At 57.0% G+C, this 16,487-nt stretch overlaps 2 protein-coding genes across 8 annotated transcripts in view; one reads left to right on the forward strand and one right to left on the reverse strand.

Moving 5' to 3' along the window:
- IFT140 (intraflagellar transport 140) overlaps nucleotides 1-6,694 on the reverse strand; it is a 188,689-nt gene extending 181,995 nt beyond the window's left edge. Inside the window, exon 1 of the mRNA XM_049699631.1 lies at nucleotides 6,689-6,694. Coding sequence (XP_049555588.1) covers nucleotides 6,689-6,694 — 6 coding nt within the window. The remainder of the gene's footprint in view (nucleotides 1-6,688) is intronic.
- MAPK8IP3 (mitogen-activated protein kinase 8 interacting protein 3) overlaps nucleotides 1-16,487 on the forward strand; it is a 50,198-nt gene that overhangs the window by 24,258 nt on the left and 9,453 nt on the right. For 3 of the 7 annotated variants that reach the window (XM_049699633.1, XM_049699635.1, XM_049699634.1), the window contains exons 5-11: nucleotides 2,831-2,972; nucleotides 6,232-6,478; nucleotides 7,046-7,148; nucleotides 7,394-7,512; nucleotides 13,442-13,453; nucleotides 15,603-15,660; nucleotides 15,956-16,108. In XM_049699633.1, the coding sequence (XP_049555590.1) occupies nucleotides 2,831-2,972; nucleotides 6,232-6,478; nucleotides 7,046-7,148; nucleotides 7,394-7,512; nucleotides 13,442-13,453; nucleotides 15,603-15,660; nucleotides 15,956-16,108 (834 nt within the window). The other 4 variants (XM_004270331.4, XM_033429166.2, XM_033429167.2 and 1 more) reach the window with 3 other exon arrangements.

The following is a 16,487-nucleotide window of genomic DNA, read 5'->3' on the forward strand; positions in this document are numbered from 1 at the left end:
CCTAGAGCCCATGCTCCACAACAAGAGAAACCACCACAATGAGAGGCCTGTGTACCTCAGCAAAGAGTAGCGCTCGCTCACCGCAGCTAGAGAAAGCCCACACACAGCAACAAAGACCCAACACAGCCAAAAATAAATAAATAAAATAAATCAATTAAAACAAAACAAAACCGGTGGTGAGCGTGCGTGGGCCCGTGAACATGGCGTATGCAATCGTGTGCCCTGTCACTGCACACTCGAGTGCTTGCGTGTGCCAGGAGCATCGTGGGGAGGACGCTCACCCACTGCCCGGGGCTGAGTGGGCGCACCCTGCCGTCCAAGCCAAGGGGGTGTGTGTCTGTGTGCCCTGTGTCCATCCTGCATAGGATCTGCGTGTTCCACATTTGTCTGTCTCCATGGGGGCCTCCCTCTCCATGTGCGCACACATGCCCCCAGAGCCCCCAACCTTCCCTCTCTAATGTTGCCTTCTTGTCTTGCCCTCTGTGCTGTCCCCGCCGTGTGCTGGCCTTCGTCTGTCACTGCCCTGCAGTCCTCGCCAGTCGTGGAGGAGAAGGTAAAGGCTGCAGCTGTCCCTGGGCCTCGGGTTGGGGGAGCTCGGATGGCTGCCGGAATCATACAGATTGGAGGCTCTGGACTTGGCGTTGACAGGGCCTGCTGCCAAGGAGAGGCAGGCGGGTCCCAGGCCCCAAGGCAGCCCTGAAGCAGGTAGCAGTGCAGGCCCCACTAGCAAACGTCCACCCGGCCTGCGGGTCGGGGCCGCATGTCTGCACCCCCAGGAGGTGGCGGGCAGGGGTGGAGACCCTGCGCCTGGTGTTAGGCAGCCCAGCTCAGTCACTTAGGACCCAGAGCCAGTGGCGTGACCTCTGCGAGCAGCGTGACACCCTCGGGCTATAGCCTCTGAAGTGGACGAGCATTGGCGTCTCCCGGGGGAGCTGCAGGGCTATAACAAGAGGACACGGTGGGTGAGCCTTGGATGGGCTCTGGCCGGCAGTCAGCAGCACCCAGCGAATGCTCTTGAGGCTTGCGGTTGCGGGGAGCAGCGGAGAGGACGCAGGACTCGATCCTCGTGAGGATTTCCATCGGGGAGTGCGGCCTGGCTGTCTGTTGACGCATAGAGTCGTGGAGGCGGGCGATGGATACGGGCTCTCATCCTGGGGGGCAGGTGGCCCCACCCTGCCCTGCCGTCATGTTACCCTGTGGTATCTGGTGACAGCCTGGGCCGAGGAACCCCTTATGTGCGTCCCCCACCGAGGTCAGAGCTGGGCCCCAGGAGAGGCACCCCCATATGGGCACTGGGAGCCCAGTGAAGGAGCAGTGGTGGATGAGGGGCTGGGAGCCCTGAAGGAGCAGCCCACGGAGCAGTGGCTGCCTTCCCGGACGCCGAGGGCCTGGGGGCTGTGGTCAGAGAACAGCCTGGCGAGGACTGAGCCATGGGCTGCTGAGCTTGGGATGGATCTGCAGACCCAGAGCTTTCTAATTTGACGTCTGAGCTCTTAACCAAGAAAGTGTCGTCTGTCATGGGGGACAACGGCTGCATGAGGCACTTGAGGTCGTCAGCAGGAAACCGCCTTCCTAAGCGGCCGAGGCCCCTGTCCAGCCCTGCAGGCCTCCTCTGGCCCTGTCCCTCCCACAGCTTAGCCCCCAGAGGCACAGCCAGGTCCCAACAGGTCTGGGGACCCTGCTCTGCGGGAGACAAGTGTCTTCCTGAACAGAACAGACCCAACAGCTCGAGCAACTCGGAGGGGCTTCCAGATTCGGAGTTCTCCTCCTGCTGCGCCCCAGCCCCGCCGCCCTGGAGCCGTTGGGGCACCCCCAGAGAGACATTCTTCCCAGAGTCGTGCCTCAGGCAGCTGCCCGCCAGCCATAGGAAGTTCTGGTCATGGCGGCCGCTCCGCTCCCCTGTCCATCACCTGCATCCTCCAGGCACTGTGAGGAAGCCACCATCCTCCCTCCAGGACAGCCCAGCCTCTGGACCCAGCTCCGTGGGACCCCTGAGGAAGCCTTGCCACCCCTCCCACCTCAGCCCCTGTGTGTCAGGGATTCGGATGCTTGGCCTGAACAGCTCTGAGCAGCATGGACTCCATGCAGCCACTGACAGGCTCTGGGGCGCCATGTGTCTGCCCTGGGCCTGGGCTCCATTCCCTCACCGCTAACAGCCCGCGGGGCATATCCCAGGGACTGAGCCCACGGCAGGCGGCTTTGAGCATCAGTCCAGCCCACTGGACATTCTCAGTTGGCTAGCATAGCTTTATAAGGTGCCTCTGTGGTGTCAGTGCTCCGTGACGGGGGGAACTGCTCGGGGCAAGAGAAAAGCGCCCCATGAGAAACTCCGTACCCAGGTCTCCTGAAAACAGTGATGGGGTGTTGAGGGAGGGCGAGGAACAAAGAACAGGGGAGAAAGGGTTGACTCCTCCTGGCTGGCTCCAGGAGGCAGAAGTAGGGCCAAGGAGGAACCAGGCAATGTTGCCTGTGATGCCAAAGGGCCTATCACAGGCACTGCTGTGCAGGTGTCTGTTTACAATGGAAATAAATAAAAGTGATAAATGACAGTGTAACGGAGGGGAAATGTTCTATGGGATCACAGCGGAGTGGCGATGCCCTGAGCGGGTGAACACGCTGATTAGTGCGGCTGCAGGTCAGAGGGGTCTGAGGTCCTGTGTGCCTGGCCACCCAGAAGGTCACGCCCTTCCCTACAGCCCGTGGTCAGGGGCGTCTTTTAGAGCAGCTCCAGCTGCAGAATAAGCATCTGCATGTCCAGAAAGAGTTTGCAGCCCTGTTTCAGGAGCCACTGTCTAATCCCCCCTCTCCTTCTCTCCCCACATTTCAACAGGAAGGAGCGCCCCACCTCCCTGAGCGTCTTCCCCCTGACCGACGGTATGGTACGTGCACAGATGGGGGGCAAGCTCATGCCTGCGGGGGACCACTGGCACCTGAGTGACCTCGGCCAGCTGCAGCTCAGCTCCAGCTACCAGGTTTTGTAGCCGTGCTATGGAGTGAGGGCTCCCCGTTGCCCCACATTCTTTCAGGAGGGTGTGGCCACAGGCGGGACTCTTGGCTGCTCGGGGACCTGCCTACAGCCAGGGCGTGCCCATCGGGCAGGGCTGAGCGTAGTGACCATCCCCGAACATAACCCAGAGCCTCGCAACCAGACTGGGCTTCACCCCACACGTGTTGTCCTTCTAGCATCTGAGGTTTGCACTCCAACCAGGAGAAAGTCAAAGGCCAGGGGTCAGCTTCTCTTCTTTGGGCTGTTCTTACCGGCCTACCCGTGCTAACCACCTGAGTTTGAGAAGGAAGACATCTTGGGTGTGCTCAGCTCAGCAGTGAGAGCACCCACCCTCCATCCCCAGCACTGGGGCCCTGGGAAGGCCAAGGGCAGGCACTTGTGCAGGGACCCTGGGCACTTGCTGCCAGTCTTGGTCTGTGAGCTCAGCCCATCTGGTGAAGGCAGGCTGTGGCAGGACGGAACGCGGGCCCCATTGCTCGTTGAAGAGACCAGACCCTCGCCCTGGGTCTGGTGATTCCCCACTGAGGCCATCAGAGGATACCCTCTGGGCCGGGTCGAGCAGTGGATGTGGGCCCAGTCTTCCCCACAGCTTCCTTCCCGCCGCAATTCATTGCCGGCTGTCCTCCTGCCTCACAGTGTCCAGCTGGGCTGCAGGAGGTCACCACAAGCTGTCAGCTGTATCGGAAAGCGACCCCACTCACTCGGCGTCTGTTCCGCGGAGTGAGCACTCCTCGTGCCAGCCAGTCACTGGCTGTCCTGCCAGCAAGTGGGGTCCGGGCAGAAGGGGCGGGGCCCACAGCTGGCGTGTACCCCCAAGCCCCTGCGGGGGCGTTGAGCCTCAGAAAGCTGGGAGGCTGGGGTCTCCAGACGGCCCCTTGGGCTAGCCTGTGTTCTCATGCGTCTCTCTTTCTCCTGCGTCGTCTGAAATCGTTCTCTCTTAATAAATTATAGTCCTTTATATGTTTTAGTTCATAGGTGTGTTTTGTTTGATTTTTTTTAATAATTACTTTTAAGTTCTTTTTATTTTATGCTCTAGGTTTTCAAGTTTTTCTAATTTTTTTATTTGTTTTGTTGTTTTTGTTTTGTTTTTTGTTTTTATGTACTGTATTTTCAGTGTTTTAACCAAACAGTTGTGGCTCCTCATGGGAGGCATGGCCGCTGGGATGTGGGTTCTTTGCATTTGGAGGTCACTGCTGCACGTTGGTGTTAGAGGTTGGCAGGTTTCTTTAGGTAAGTGGTGGCCAGGGGGAGTGTCCTGTGGGTAAGTGGTGGCCTGCAGGCGACAGACAGCTAGGGGAGTAGGGGGAGGCCTGGTTATGCCGCAGAATTACCCACGGTGACTACCAGAGTCAGGAGGCCCACGGAAACAGTGTTCAAATCACGGACAGGTGGGGAGCGTGGCCATTGAGTCAGGTGGTCTGACAGTGTGTGCTTCCGTGAGGCATGGGCTCATGTGTCCGGCCGTCTTTGTGGAAGTCCCTGTGCATCAGCCTGGAGCATAGCCCTCCTCGGGTACCACTCTCCTCGGAACCCTCCCTGTGGGAGAGCACTCGGGCCCCCACCACAGAGGCGTGCAGTGTGCACGGTGCTGTGAAGAGGAAAGGGTTTTTTCTTTACAAATTGGCCCTGAGCTGCAGAACCCAAACCCAAACCAAAAATGTTTGCAGGGGGCGCTTCTCACCACAGCTCATCAGCAACCCGGATGAGTGTTGTTGGCTATGGGGGCCATCCTGTTCCCTGTGGGGTGTTGTGGGCACCTTGCCTCCACCCATCCCCAGCTCTGGTCACCACAAGTGTCTCCAGACATCACCAAGTGTCCCTCGGGGACACAGCTGCTGGGATGGGAGCCCTGTCGAGAGGAGAACGAGGATGTGAGGTTCCGGGTAGAAGAGTCTCAGCCCAGGGAGAGGCGGCGCCTGGCGGGGACCAGGCTGCTCGGGAAAAGGCAGATCTCACAAGGCTCCCAAACCACTCTGACTCCTAGTCACCTGGAGGTGGCCATGGGAGCACAGTCAGCCTTTCCTAGTTAAAGGTGGGGGTAGGTTGGTCCCAGCATCCATCCAGCTTCACAGAGAAGGCCGACACCCCGTCATCAGCTCCTCTTGTAAGAAAGTTCTCCTGAAAGTGTGTCCTCTGAGGAAACCGTGTGATCTGGCGCCGATGGGAACATGTACCCAGAGTGGCCTCTCAGTGCTGCCCCCCTCCGCCCCCATGGGCCTCAGCCCCTCCTGAGGCCATGCCCCTTCTCGGCACCAGGCAAGAAAGAGGCTGCGGGGGCCCCACGGCACCTGCTCAGGGATGAGTCGGGGGTGAGTCTGGGGTTACTGATGTTAGTTCATAGAAGAGCGGAGGCTATTTTTATTGAGGTTCCCTGATGGTTTCACCAGGAAAGACGGTAGGAGAGGAATGTTTGTTTGCTGTCCACATTTATTCAAACAACGTGTTCTCTCTCCAGGGAGATTCTTAAGGTCAACAGTTGATTGCAGTTTTTACTAATCTGGTCTTTTTTCACTCTCGGAACATTTGGGGGACGTCCCATTCTGTGGAATTTGCATTTGCGTAGGTGTTGAAGGCAAACTTTGGTTCGGTTGGGCCGTGGAGATTAAGCAAGACCCATCCCCTGGTGTCTCTTTGTTGGGGAGGCCACCACTGGCAGAACTGGGGAGGTGCCCACTTGTCACAGCCCCTGACTGTGGCCAGGGCGGGAGGCAGGAGGCAGGAACGAGAGGGACCAGCCCTCGAGGGCCTCGCAGTGGAGCAGTAACTTGATCAGAAGGCACGCTGGCCTCCCCGGCCTCCTTCCCAGCCGGGGAGCTTCTGCCCTGACCTGGGCTGGGGCTTAGCTCGGCCCACCCACCGGCTGCAAGGGGTTACCGGCCACATCCACATAGCTTCGTGTCTAGCCCCATACTGGAAAGCGTGCAAGCCAAAAGCCCGGCCCAAGCCATTTAAATAAGGTGTAGCCGCCTCTGGAAAGCCAGAGGCTGGATGAGTCAAGTGAAGAGGCTGGGAGGAATCAGCCCAGCGGGAGAGAAGTGGCCTCCTGTCACTTCCATTCTGGCACGGAGTGCTGTTTTGCTGCGGCCGAGTGGCAAAGACCCCAAGCAAGGGGGCCTCGTGGTGGTGGCCGAGGCCCTGCCGGCCCTGCGTGGTCCACCCCTCGTGGCCTCCCCGGGGGACCTGACCCGCGCCACGAGCTTCCCTCTTCCTGTGTTTGGCCCCAGTGTCCGCAGGATGAGATGTCCGAGTCAGGCCAGTCCTCAGCGGCGGCCACGCCCAGCACCACGGGCACCAAGTCCAACACGCCCACGTCCTCTGTGCCCTCGGCTGCGGTCACACCCCTCAGCGAGGGCCTGCAACCTCTGGGCGACTACAGCGGCAGCTCCAAGAACAACAAGAGAGCGCGGGAGAAGCGCAACAGCCGCAACATGGAGGTGCAGGTCACACAGGAGATGCGCAACGTCAGCATAGGTACTGGCCGCCCTGCCTGCCCAGCGCCCCACCCTCACCAGCACCACGCATGTCTCCTCCCAGTTCGCAGGGCTGGTCGCTCCTGAGGCCTCTCCTTGGCTGCCCTGTCCTCAAGTGGTCATGCCTCTGTATGTGTGTCCTGACCGACCCCTGCTTTTTATAAGGAAACAGTCAGATGAGACCAGGGCCCACCCTTTGGCCTCATTTTACCTTCATCACCTCTTTAAAAACCCATCTCCAATACAGTCACATTCTGAGGAACTGGGGTCCAGGGCTTCAGCCTGTGAATTTGGGGGACACAACTCAGCCTGACAGTAGACCACTGTCATCCAGCAGACACAGTCTAATCAGAGAAAAGGGAAGGAAAAAATGGCCTGTTCAGATGGGATCACAGTTCTGGGGGACAGGCCCCATCCAGCCACCAGCTCGGGAAGATCCCCCACCATGACCGTCCCTGCCTGTGGTGGCCTAGCGTGGGGTCTCCGGACAAGGGGCCCCAGGGCAGCCATGAGTGGTACAGGGAACTGCTGGTCACCCCCTGACCCTGGGCTCCACTGTTTCCCCCAGGCATGGGCAGCAGTGACGAGTGGTCTGATGTTCAGGACATTATCGACTCCACCCCAGAGCTGGACATGGGCCGGGAGCCCCGCCTGGACCGCACGGGCAGCAGGTGCTCACTGGGCCCAAAGCCAGTCCCGAATGGCTCAGCACTCACCCTGGGAGTTGGTGCCCCTGGTAGAGGTGCCTCGCAGCCCCTCGAGGTGGGAGAACTGCCCAGGACACTGACCCGCCACCCGCCACACCTGCACTTGCGCCAGCGGTGTTGGCATCGAGTGGCCCCTCAGAGGTGTCCCCGTGTGCGGTCCAGTGGTGCTGCCCACTCACTCCACCTTCCTTGGCTGCGTGTCCCCACAGCCCAACCCAGGGGATCGTGAACAAGGCTTTTGGCATCAACACTGACTCCCTGTACCACGAGCTGTCGACTGCGGGGTCCGAGGTCATCGGGGATGTGGACGAAGGGGCCGACCTGCTAGGTAAAAACAACCATCCCCGGGACCCTGTTGTGGTTGAGTTTGTGATGAAAGCAAAGTCTCTGTGAGCCAGGAAGTTCTTTTTACAAACTGAATATTGAGATGTATTCACTTACCGTAACTCGCCTCTTAAAGTGTGCCGCTCGGTGGGGTTTGGGGTGCTCACGGATTCGAGCAACTGTCTATAGACCATCTTGTCAGCCCAAGAAGAAACCCATTCCCAGTAGCCCTCAGCCCAGCCCTGCTCCAAGCCCCTCCCCTGGGCAGCCCACTTTCTAGGAACGTTTTGGGAGGGTGGTGGTTGCCAGCTCCTCCAGTCCACGAGGAGCGTGCCCAGACAGTGTCAGTGCCCTCTGGGAGCCCTGTGAGGCTATGTCTGAGACGGGTGCAGAGACAGCCTGCCTGATGCAGACTTGCTCCTGGTCCTCCCTCCCTGCCCGAGCCAGGCCCCGTGTGCCAGCGTATGCCTGTACCTGAGGGCAGCCTGCATGGCTCTGAGGCCAGGCTGTGGCCCTCAGGGCAGTGGAGGGAAGTCACACTGTCTCTCAGTGGGGTTCAAGCTCCCCTGGCCCAGATGTGTGTCCGGAGCCCCAGCCTGGAGAAGCGGCCTTGTCCCCGAAGCCCTCTCTCCTGCTCAGCAGCCAGCAAGGTGGGCGTCAGGGCCGTGGTTCTGTTCTGTCCCCTCCCCACACCCCAAGGAAGGGTCCTCTTGTTTCTCCTTGGGGAGGGGCAGCAGCTGCCTCCACTGGATACGTGGCAAGCAGGGTGGTAGCGATTCCACTAAGAGAATCCGGGAAGGCTGCCTTCTGACGTTTGATCCATGTTTTATCATCTGCTGCCTGAGGAGGCGGAGCTGTCTGGCATCTGAGGGTTTCTGTTGCCAGCCTCTCTGCTGCTCTCACTCCCCCCTGATAGACGCACCAGCAGGGACTCGGGTCATCTTTGGACCGGTTCCCCGGGTAGACAGCGCCGCCCGGCCGGCCTGCCAGCTGCACACACCACCAGGCCTGACCTGCAAACGAAGGGGGCCCAGCTGGCGTTTTTAGCTGGAACAGCCTCGCTTTCTTTGCAGTGGGCCTGCATCCTATTAGTTCTCATAAGTTGATTGTCTTACTCAGGGTGGGGAGACCTCCAGGCAGCAGCATCATCTGGGGTGTTTAGCACCAGCACGCCTTGTGCCTGGAACAGAAGTTTTTTCAGCCAGAATTTAAATTTTTCAGCCAGAATTTTCAGCCAGAGATACAGGTACACAACTGTATATATCAAATTGTGGTAAAACCATAATGTAAAACTTATCAGTTTTTAGGTGTATATTTCAGTAAAGTACATTCATACTCAATGGTGAAAGACTGAAAGCGTCCCCTCTAAGATTAGGAACAAGACAGAGATGCCCGCTTTTGGCAGTATATATTTTTAATGGAATTTTTCTCACAAGCATTGTAAAAATATATATTTAAAAATACACAAAAGCTGTTAGTATTCAGAAAAAGTCTACTCATTAGGGATAGTCACTTTTAGTATTTTGACATCCTTCTCTTCTTTACATATTTCAGATACTACCATATAAATTCAATTTTTAGGCATTTTTTTATTTTTAGAAAAAGGATACATGCTGATAATAATATTAAAGTAATATCAGACATTGCCAAGAAGGAAGTAAAAACCAGAGGAGCCCCCAAGCCGTGATGAGTGACACCCTCCCAGGTGCCAGGGCCCCAGCATGCGCACCTGGGACGTGGGGTGGCAGCTTTTGTCTGGCCTTTTCTTCATGGCTGATGTTAATGTTTCCCTGAACCACTAAGATTCCTCTGCACGTTTTAATTTCCTTATCTTTGTGTGACTGTGAATTGCCTAATCAATTCTAATTTTTGCTGTTTGAATACCACTGTCATAGCTACCTGCGGGCGTAGATCTTTCTAGATGTGGGAACCCCCTGGACAGGTGTGGACTCGTGGGGATGGGCTGTAGGCTGCTCCCCTGCATGTGCTCACACCAGCAGGGCCGGGCGTGGCCGGGAGGAGGCACCTGGGATCCAGGCTGTGACGGGTGGTCACTGGAAGGAGTGCCTTTCTGCCCGGGCAACATTGGAGCCGCACCGGGCCTGGGGGGCAGCCTCCTGCACTAGAGAGCTTCCACAGCAGGGCACCACACTTTCTTGAGCTTTTGAGAACCTGATAAAAAGGTAAAAGGCATCTCCCTAGGAAGACATACAGACATAGGATGTTTTGCATTTCCATGTCAGGGTCGGAGGCCCAGCTTCGCATTCCCGCTCCTGGTGCGGAGCTCTGGAGGAGGTCTGAGGGGCGAAGCGGGGGCCCCTGCACCTCGTACCTTTCTTCAGTCTCGTCATGTGACAAGATTCCAACACTCATCACGGGCCTTACAAGAAGAGCGACACCAATGTTTTATATACCCAGCCACCGTTAATGCCTCATACTGCTAGTGTCTCCATTTCACAGATGAAGAAACTGAGGTCACAGAGGCCGAGGTGAAGTGGCAGAGCCAGGACTTGAACTCAGGTCCCACCCAGGGTGGCAGCCCTGCCTCCGACCACCGCTGTGCTTTTTTTAACAGCCTTATTGAGATGGAATTTCCACACCATACAATCCACCCACTTTCAGTGTACGCCTCAGTGACTTTTAGCACGTTCGGATTTGTGCAGTCATCACCACATAGCTTTAGAACATTTTACACCGCCCCTCAAACGAAACCTGTACCCACTAGCAGTCGCTCCCCGCCACCACCCTGGCACTGCTGCTCTACTTCCTATCTCTGCAGACTTGCCTGTTCTGGACATTTCACGTCAGTGACCTTTTCCATCTGGCTACCTTCATTTAGCATCATGCCTTTAAGGTTCGTCCATGTTGGAGTGTGTCAGAGTTTCATTCCTTTTTATGGCTGAATAATGTTTCAGTGTGGATAGGCCACATTTCATGTATCCATTCAGCCACTGATGGACATTTGGGTCATTTCACTTTTGACTGTTGTGACTGATGCTTCTGCTACACTTGTGATGCCTCGCATGGTTCTATGAGATCACCGGAGCTCACTGGCCTCCTCGCTACCTGGTGGCACTGGGTGGCCTGCCAGTCCATCCCATCGGCCACGTTTCCTGCCTTGCCCTGTGGCCCCAGGCTGCAGAGCTGTCCCCTCCCCTGCAGCGCCCACAGGTGCAGTGCTGATGGTGTGCATGCTCACTCCATGTGACTGCCCCCCGCCCATCCTGGCGCCCCCGGGGCTGGCAGATGCTCTAGCATGTGGCCACATCCTGTGGTTCAGACAGCACCGTTCCGGACGCCAGAGTCTCCATAAAGAGTGATGGGAGAGAAAAGGAGAGAACTAGAAACCGCACACCAGTGAGTTTTACCTGGAGCCACATTGACTGAGTCAGTAGATAGAGGTGCAGTCTGTTGCAGCAGGGTTCCTGAGAGGGAAATGATGTCTGATGCATCTCCTGAGGTCAGTTCCCTCAAGCAGGAGTGCCTGACGTGAGAAGCTCTAACCAGTGCATCTGATGGGTCTGTGTTGAGGGGCTGAAGTGAGAATCGTCTTCTCACCTGATGGTGAGTGCCCAGGCACTTGCGCTGCAACGCTTGGCGGGCGGGGGCCCTCTCAGGCACCACTTAGTTCTGGTTGGAATGAGACCCCACTCTTGGGAGTGATGGGCCTTTGGGTGCCTTTCTGGAGCCTTCATCACGAGGAGCACAGGCAAGGCAGGCAGCCCTGAGATGTTGAGGAGAACCGCGAGCTCCTGTGATCTGTGGACAGAGCCCTGGAGTGAGGGGCCGGCCCTTTGTCCAGCAGGGTGGAGGGATGAGCTGGGGTCTGCTCGAGTCCCCAGAGTCTGGCTCAGCTGGAGGAAGTGTCAGTGACAGGAGGCCTGGTCCCCCATCACCAGTTCCTGAAGACATTCAGATGATGGATTATTCAATATGTGTACTGGATTCGTTGACTAGCCACTTGGAAAAAAATGAGGTCTAATTCAACCTCACTTCGAACACAAAAATAATTTCTAGGTGGATTAAAGATCTAAACATAAAAATACAAGGATAACAGAACTGGAAGAGAATATTGGAGAGTATTTTCATAATCTGGGCTTCTCTTCATTGCCAAAACCAAAGAATATGTGTGTGTGTGTGTGTGTGTGTGTGTGTGTGTGTGTGTGTATGTACGTATGTGTATGTATATATATGTATTTATGGTCTCCACCATTAACGTTAAAAGAAGTGAAGTACAATAGGAAGCTTCCCTAGTGGTGCAGTGGTTAAGAATCTGCCTGCCAATGCAGGGGACACAGGTTCGAGCCCTAGTCTGGTAAGATCCCACATGCCACGGAGCAACTAAACCCGTGCGCCACAACTACTGAGCCTGTGCTCTAGAGCCCGCGAGCCACAATTACTGAGCCCACATGCCATGACTACTGAAGCCCTTGCACCTAGAGCCTGTGCTCCACAACAAGAGAAGCCACCGCAACGAGAAGTCTGCACACCGGAACAAAGAGTTGCCCCCACTCGCCGCAACTAGAGATAGCCTGTGTGCAGCAATGAAGACCCAATGCAGGCAAAAATTAATTTTAAAAAAATTTTTTTAATATGAAATGAGTAGAGGATAAAGCAGGACATTCACAGAAGAGACCCACAAACCTGAAAAGATGTTTAACTTCAAGAATAACACAGAAATGAATAGTGAGAGAGTATACAGCTAACTCTTTTTCCTCAAATGATTGATAAAAATGAAGTGGGTACTGTCCACCCCGCTGATGGGAGGTGGCCGGCAGAGGCCAGCTGGCAGGGTACGGCCAGGCTGGACCTGGAGGGAGCGGGACCACCTCTCCTCAGATAGGGCCAAGGCACCCACAGGAGCCCGTGCGCGAGTCCTGGTGCCCACACACAACCGTGCAGGCCCGAAATACCTGTCAAAGGAGCCGATGCCCTAGGAAACGATGGGACGTCTCCATATGGAAATACATCGAAGCTTTCAAGGTGATCATGGATCCTTCATGTGGAAGGGGTGCTGGGATACCGTGTGAGGTGCAACGGAGGAAGTTGCGCAAGAGGATGGAGAGTGGTGGTCACGATTTTGTTTTTTAGAAACTGATGTCTGCCTAGAAAGATGTCTGAGAAGGAGAATATCAAGCGTGAACAGCAGCTGCCTGGGAAGTAGAGATGAGAGGGGAGGGGACACATCCACTTCTGAACCGCCTATCAAAATGATAAATCCACTTTATCATTTGAATTCCTTCCACAGATTCTGTAGTTTGTCATTTAAGTCAGGCGACTTTTTATACCAATTCTGCGTGAAATGAACCAAATAGAACAGCATCATTTCCTCAAGTCTTCAGCTGGGTGGCAGAGAGCAGTTTGGCACAAGCGTCCCCCCCCACCCCTCACATCCTGACTCAGTGATTCCCTCCCTGCACAGTAGGGCCCTTGTCTTCTGGTTGCCCTTGACCTAAGCTCTTGCCCTTCCCCTAAGACCTGGGCTGGCCAGGGCCCCACCCCCACCCCCCACCGAGGCCAGGTCCTTGTCCGTGGCTCACTCACTCTGGGGGCGCCTGTGAGGCTGGATGCCCAGCACCCACCACACCACACCCACACACACGTTAGCTTTACAGGGGTCTGGCCCTCCTGATGGTGGTGGGAGTACAGGGGCAAGCAGGCTTTAGATCTGCACGCCTGCCCCAGGGCCCCCAGGACTGAGGAGCGTGATGTTCTGACCTCCCCTTTCCTTCAGGGTTCCTGCCTTGGATGCATTTGGCACCCACGGGCCTGGGGTCGTCTGCTCGTATGCTTTTGGGCCCTTCAACGTGGAAATGGCTATCATCGTCGCTTTTTCTTTAATAAGAGTTTCTTCATTTTGTTGGTTTCAGTCACCAATTAACCTTTGTCACTTCCTTCCCCGTCTCTCTGTGCTTCGCTGGACACGGCCCCAGGGGAGTTCTCAGGTGTGTATCTCTGCTGTCTGTTTGCGGACCCTCTTCCCCATGGTGGCGTCCAGGTGGAGGGGGTGGCACCCTGGGACACCCCACTGCTGCTGCCCAGTCACCGCCAGCTGTGCAGCCTGTCCCCTCCCAATCCTGGTCCAGGCCACTAAGGCACACGTGCTTTTGCTCACCAGCCTACTGCTGCTCGGAAGCTTTTGGTTTGCTCCACCAGCCCACTGACAGTGACCTTGACAATTGAGGGAGAGCTGCTGTGCCCTTGACCCCTGTCTCTCTCTGTAGGCCATTTCTTAAGGTCCTACAGAGCCGATAGAGGTGGAGGCTAGTTAACTGGACACAGAGTACAGACTCAGTGCTGTGGCATCTCCCCTCTGTTGGGTACACCCTCAAAGTCAGGGGTCCTCTCCCCACGGGGCACATGGACCAAGCTCCTGCTTTTCTGCTTTCAGCAGAGGCTCTGAGGTCCTGCCCATCCCCGTGCTACTTCCCCACTATGTTCAAGGGCACCCGGGGCCTGGTCACAGCTCTCCCTCATTTGCAGAGACCTCTGTCCTTAGCCCCCACCCCCCACCCCACCAACCCAGGATTTTAGTGTAAGATGTCAGTTGTGTTGCCCTGATCCTCCACCTCACCACCCAAGGTAAACTTTCTGGAAGGAGTAGCTGGCCCCATCCCGTCTCCCGCCCCTCCTGTCCCACTCCTGTGTCCACCCCTAACCCAGCGAGAATTAGCCCTGAAGTCCCCCCGCCTGCTTATCACACGGGCTTAACGCGCTTCTTTTCTCTCCCCTCCTCTCTCCCTCTCCTTCCTCCCGCCCTGGTCGCCCATCTCCCTGGGACTGGGACGGCGCCCATAGTGCGCGATGATTTTTTTGGTAAGGCCGAGGCCCTGTTTCAGTATGTGTTTCCCTGCTTCTGGCTTCCTCTGCCTCCCTGACACCTTCTCATGCTTCATGAGCCATTTGCTTTGTTGAGCCCAGTGGGGCAGCCGTGGGGGCAGTGGTATCTGTGGCTTCAGGGGTGGGGGTGGAGCCTCCAGCAGGCATGGTGAGCAGGCACCTGACTCCCTCAGAGCAGACCCTTGACGGGCTGAGGAGGGGACCCCAGCCTCTCTCAGCACCCCCCATTAGTTCAGGAAGGCCTGAGCCCAGTGCCTGCTGCATCCCATCTGAAGGGCAGGCAGGCCACGTTTGAGGCGAGGAGGTGAGAATAGAAACAGCCAGCAGAACCCTAAGCTCGCCACACCGTGTGTGTGGGTCATCTCGTCTCATAGTTGTGTTAAGGCCATGGAGGAGGGAAGTGAACGAGAGGAACAGACCTTGGGCTTCGAGGCAGTCCTGAAGGATTAGATATGGTGCTTTGGGGGTTTTGTGACACGCCTGCAGAGACCTCAGTCTGCGGGGCCCACTTTGGGGTCTGGCCATCCCCTCTGGGCACCAGCCCCCGGAGTGCTGTCCTCACCTCCACTCCCACCTTCTGGCTCCTGAAGGCCTGCTCCCAGCCTGGTGGAGGGCTGCACCTGCCATGGACCATCCCATCTCCTTGGCCAGGGCTCTCTGTCCCCATCACCACAGCTCCAACCTCCATTCTCCGAGGGGGCAGCTCTGAAAAGGGTCTGCTTCATGATGGCCTGGAAGTCACAGGGCTGGGGGAAGGCAGTGATACTGGGCCAGGGGTGGGCATTGATTGAGGAGGTTGCACAGAGGCCATAAGGGTACTGTCCAGGCCCTGCTGGTACCCAGACTTCATGTTGGTAGAGAGCTGTGAGAGCCCATCACTGAGTTCCAGAATGTAAGCCCAGGGCTGCTGCATCCATCGGGGCAGAGGAGACCTGCTCATTGCCCTCCAGAGGCCAGTCTGAGACCCCCACGGGGCTCGCACGCAGCAGGTCCTTTCCTGACTGCGTTGCTTGGTGGAGAGCCTGCCTCAAGACCGGCAGAGGCCTCTCTTAAGGTCGCCCGGCCTCCCCGGGCAGGCGTCTTCCTGCAGATCGGGCCTCTGTTCCTTATCCCTTCACATCAGCCCTCCCGGGGGGGCCATCCTTCCAGGGGTGGGCCGCCCCCAGGCAGGACGTCTGTTATTCTGAGGCAGGTGTGAGCATCAGGGTCTGGCTTCACCAGGCACACGTAATAACTCCATACCTTTTGTTTCAGGAATGGGCAAGGAAGTGGGGAATCTGCTGCTGGAGAACTCACAGCTTCTAGAAACCAAGTAAGGATGTTCTTCCTCAGCACCACAGTTGCTGAGACAGCCCCCAACCAGGACCAGGGGCTCCTGTAACAACTGCGTTGGCCCAGCCTCAGGGCAGTCCCCAGGGAGGACCTGGACCCACTGGACTGAACTCACCCCTCCTGGGGAGAGGATGGGGTGGTCACCTCCTCTCACCACTTTCAAGGCCAGGATGTGTCTGCTCAGATACACCAGGGTGGGCAGACTCCTTTGAAACCCCATCACTTAATGTACACACCGGCTCACAAGGAGCTCCCCTCTTTCTGCCTTTTCAAAGAAACGCTCTGAACGTGGTGAAGAACGACCTCATCGCCAAGGTGGACCAGCTCTCGGGGGAGCAGGAGGTGCTGAAGGGGGACTTGGAAGCCGCCAGGCAGGCCAAACTCAGACTGGAGAACCGCATCAAGGACCTGGAGGAGGAGCTGAGGAGGTGAGCGGGGCTCCTTGAGGGGCGGGGCTCCCACGGAGGCTGGGCCACCAGGCGTGGAGAGCGGGGTCAGGCCCTGCCCAGGCCCCTCCGGTCCTCTCCGCACCTCTCCGCAATTCCCTGGCATCTGCTCTCTAGCTAAGCACACCCCCTGAGGTCATTCCTTCCCAAAGTGGCTCACTTTGCGTGCTCACTGCTCAGCCTCCTGCTCATCCCTGAGCTACATCTCATATTCGACCCATCCAGACCCAACTACTGTGTTGGCAACCCACCCCTCCCCTCTGGTCTCCACCATCCTCGGGGGAATAATCCCACACGAGGGACAGTGTCCTGTCTTGGGTGTCCTTTTTCTGGCGGCTGAGCGGGGCCTTCCCACTCCTCT

The sequence above is a fragment of the Orcinus orca genome, chromosome 16 (genome assembly GCF_937001465.1).
Source record: "Orcinus orca chromosome 16, mOrcOrc1.1, whole genome shotgun sequence".
Taxonomy (NCBI): domain Eukaryota; kingdom Metazoa; phylum Chordata; class Mammalia; order Artiodactyla; family Delphinidae; genus Orcinus; species Orcinus orca.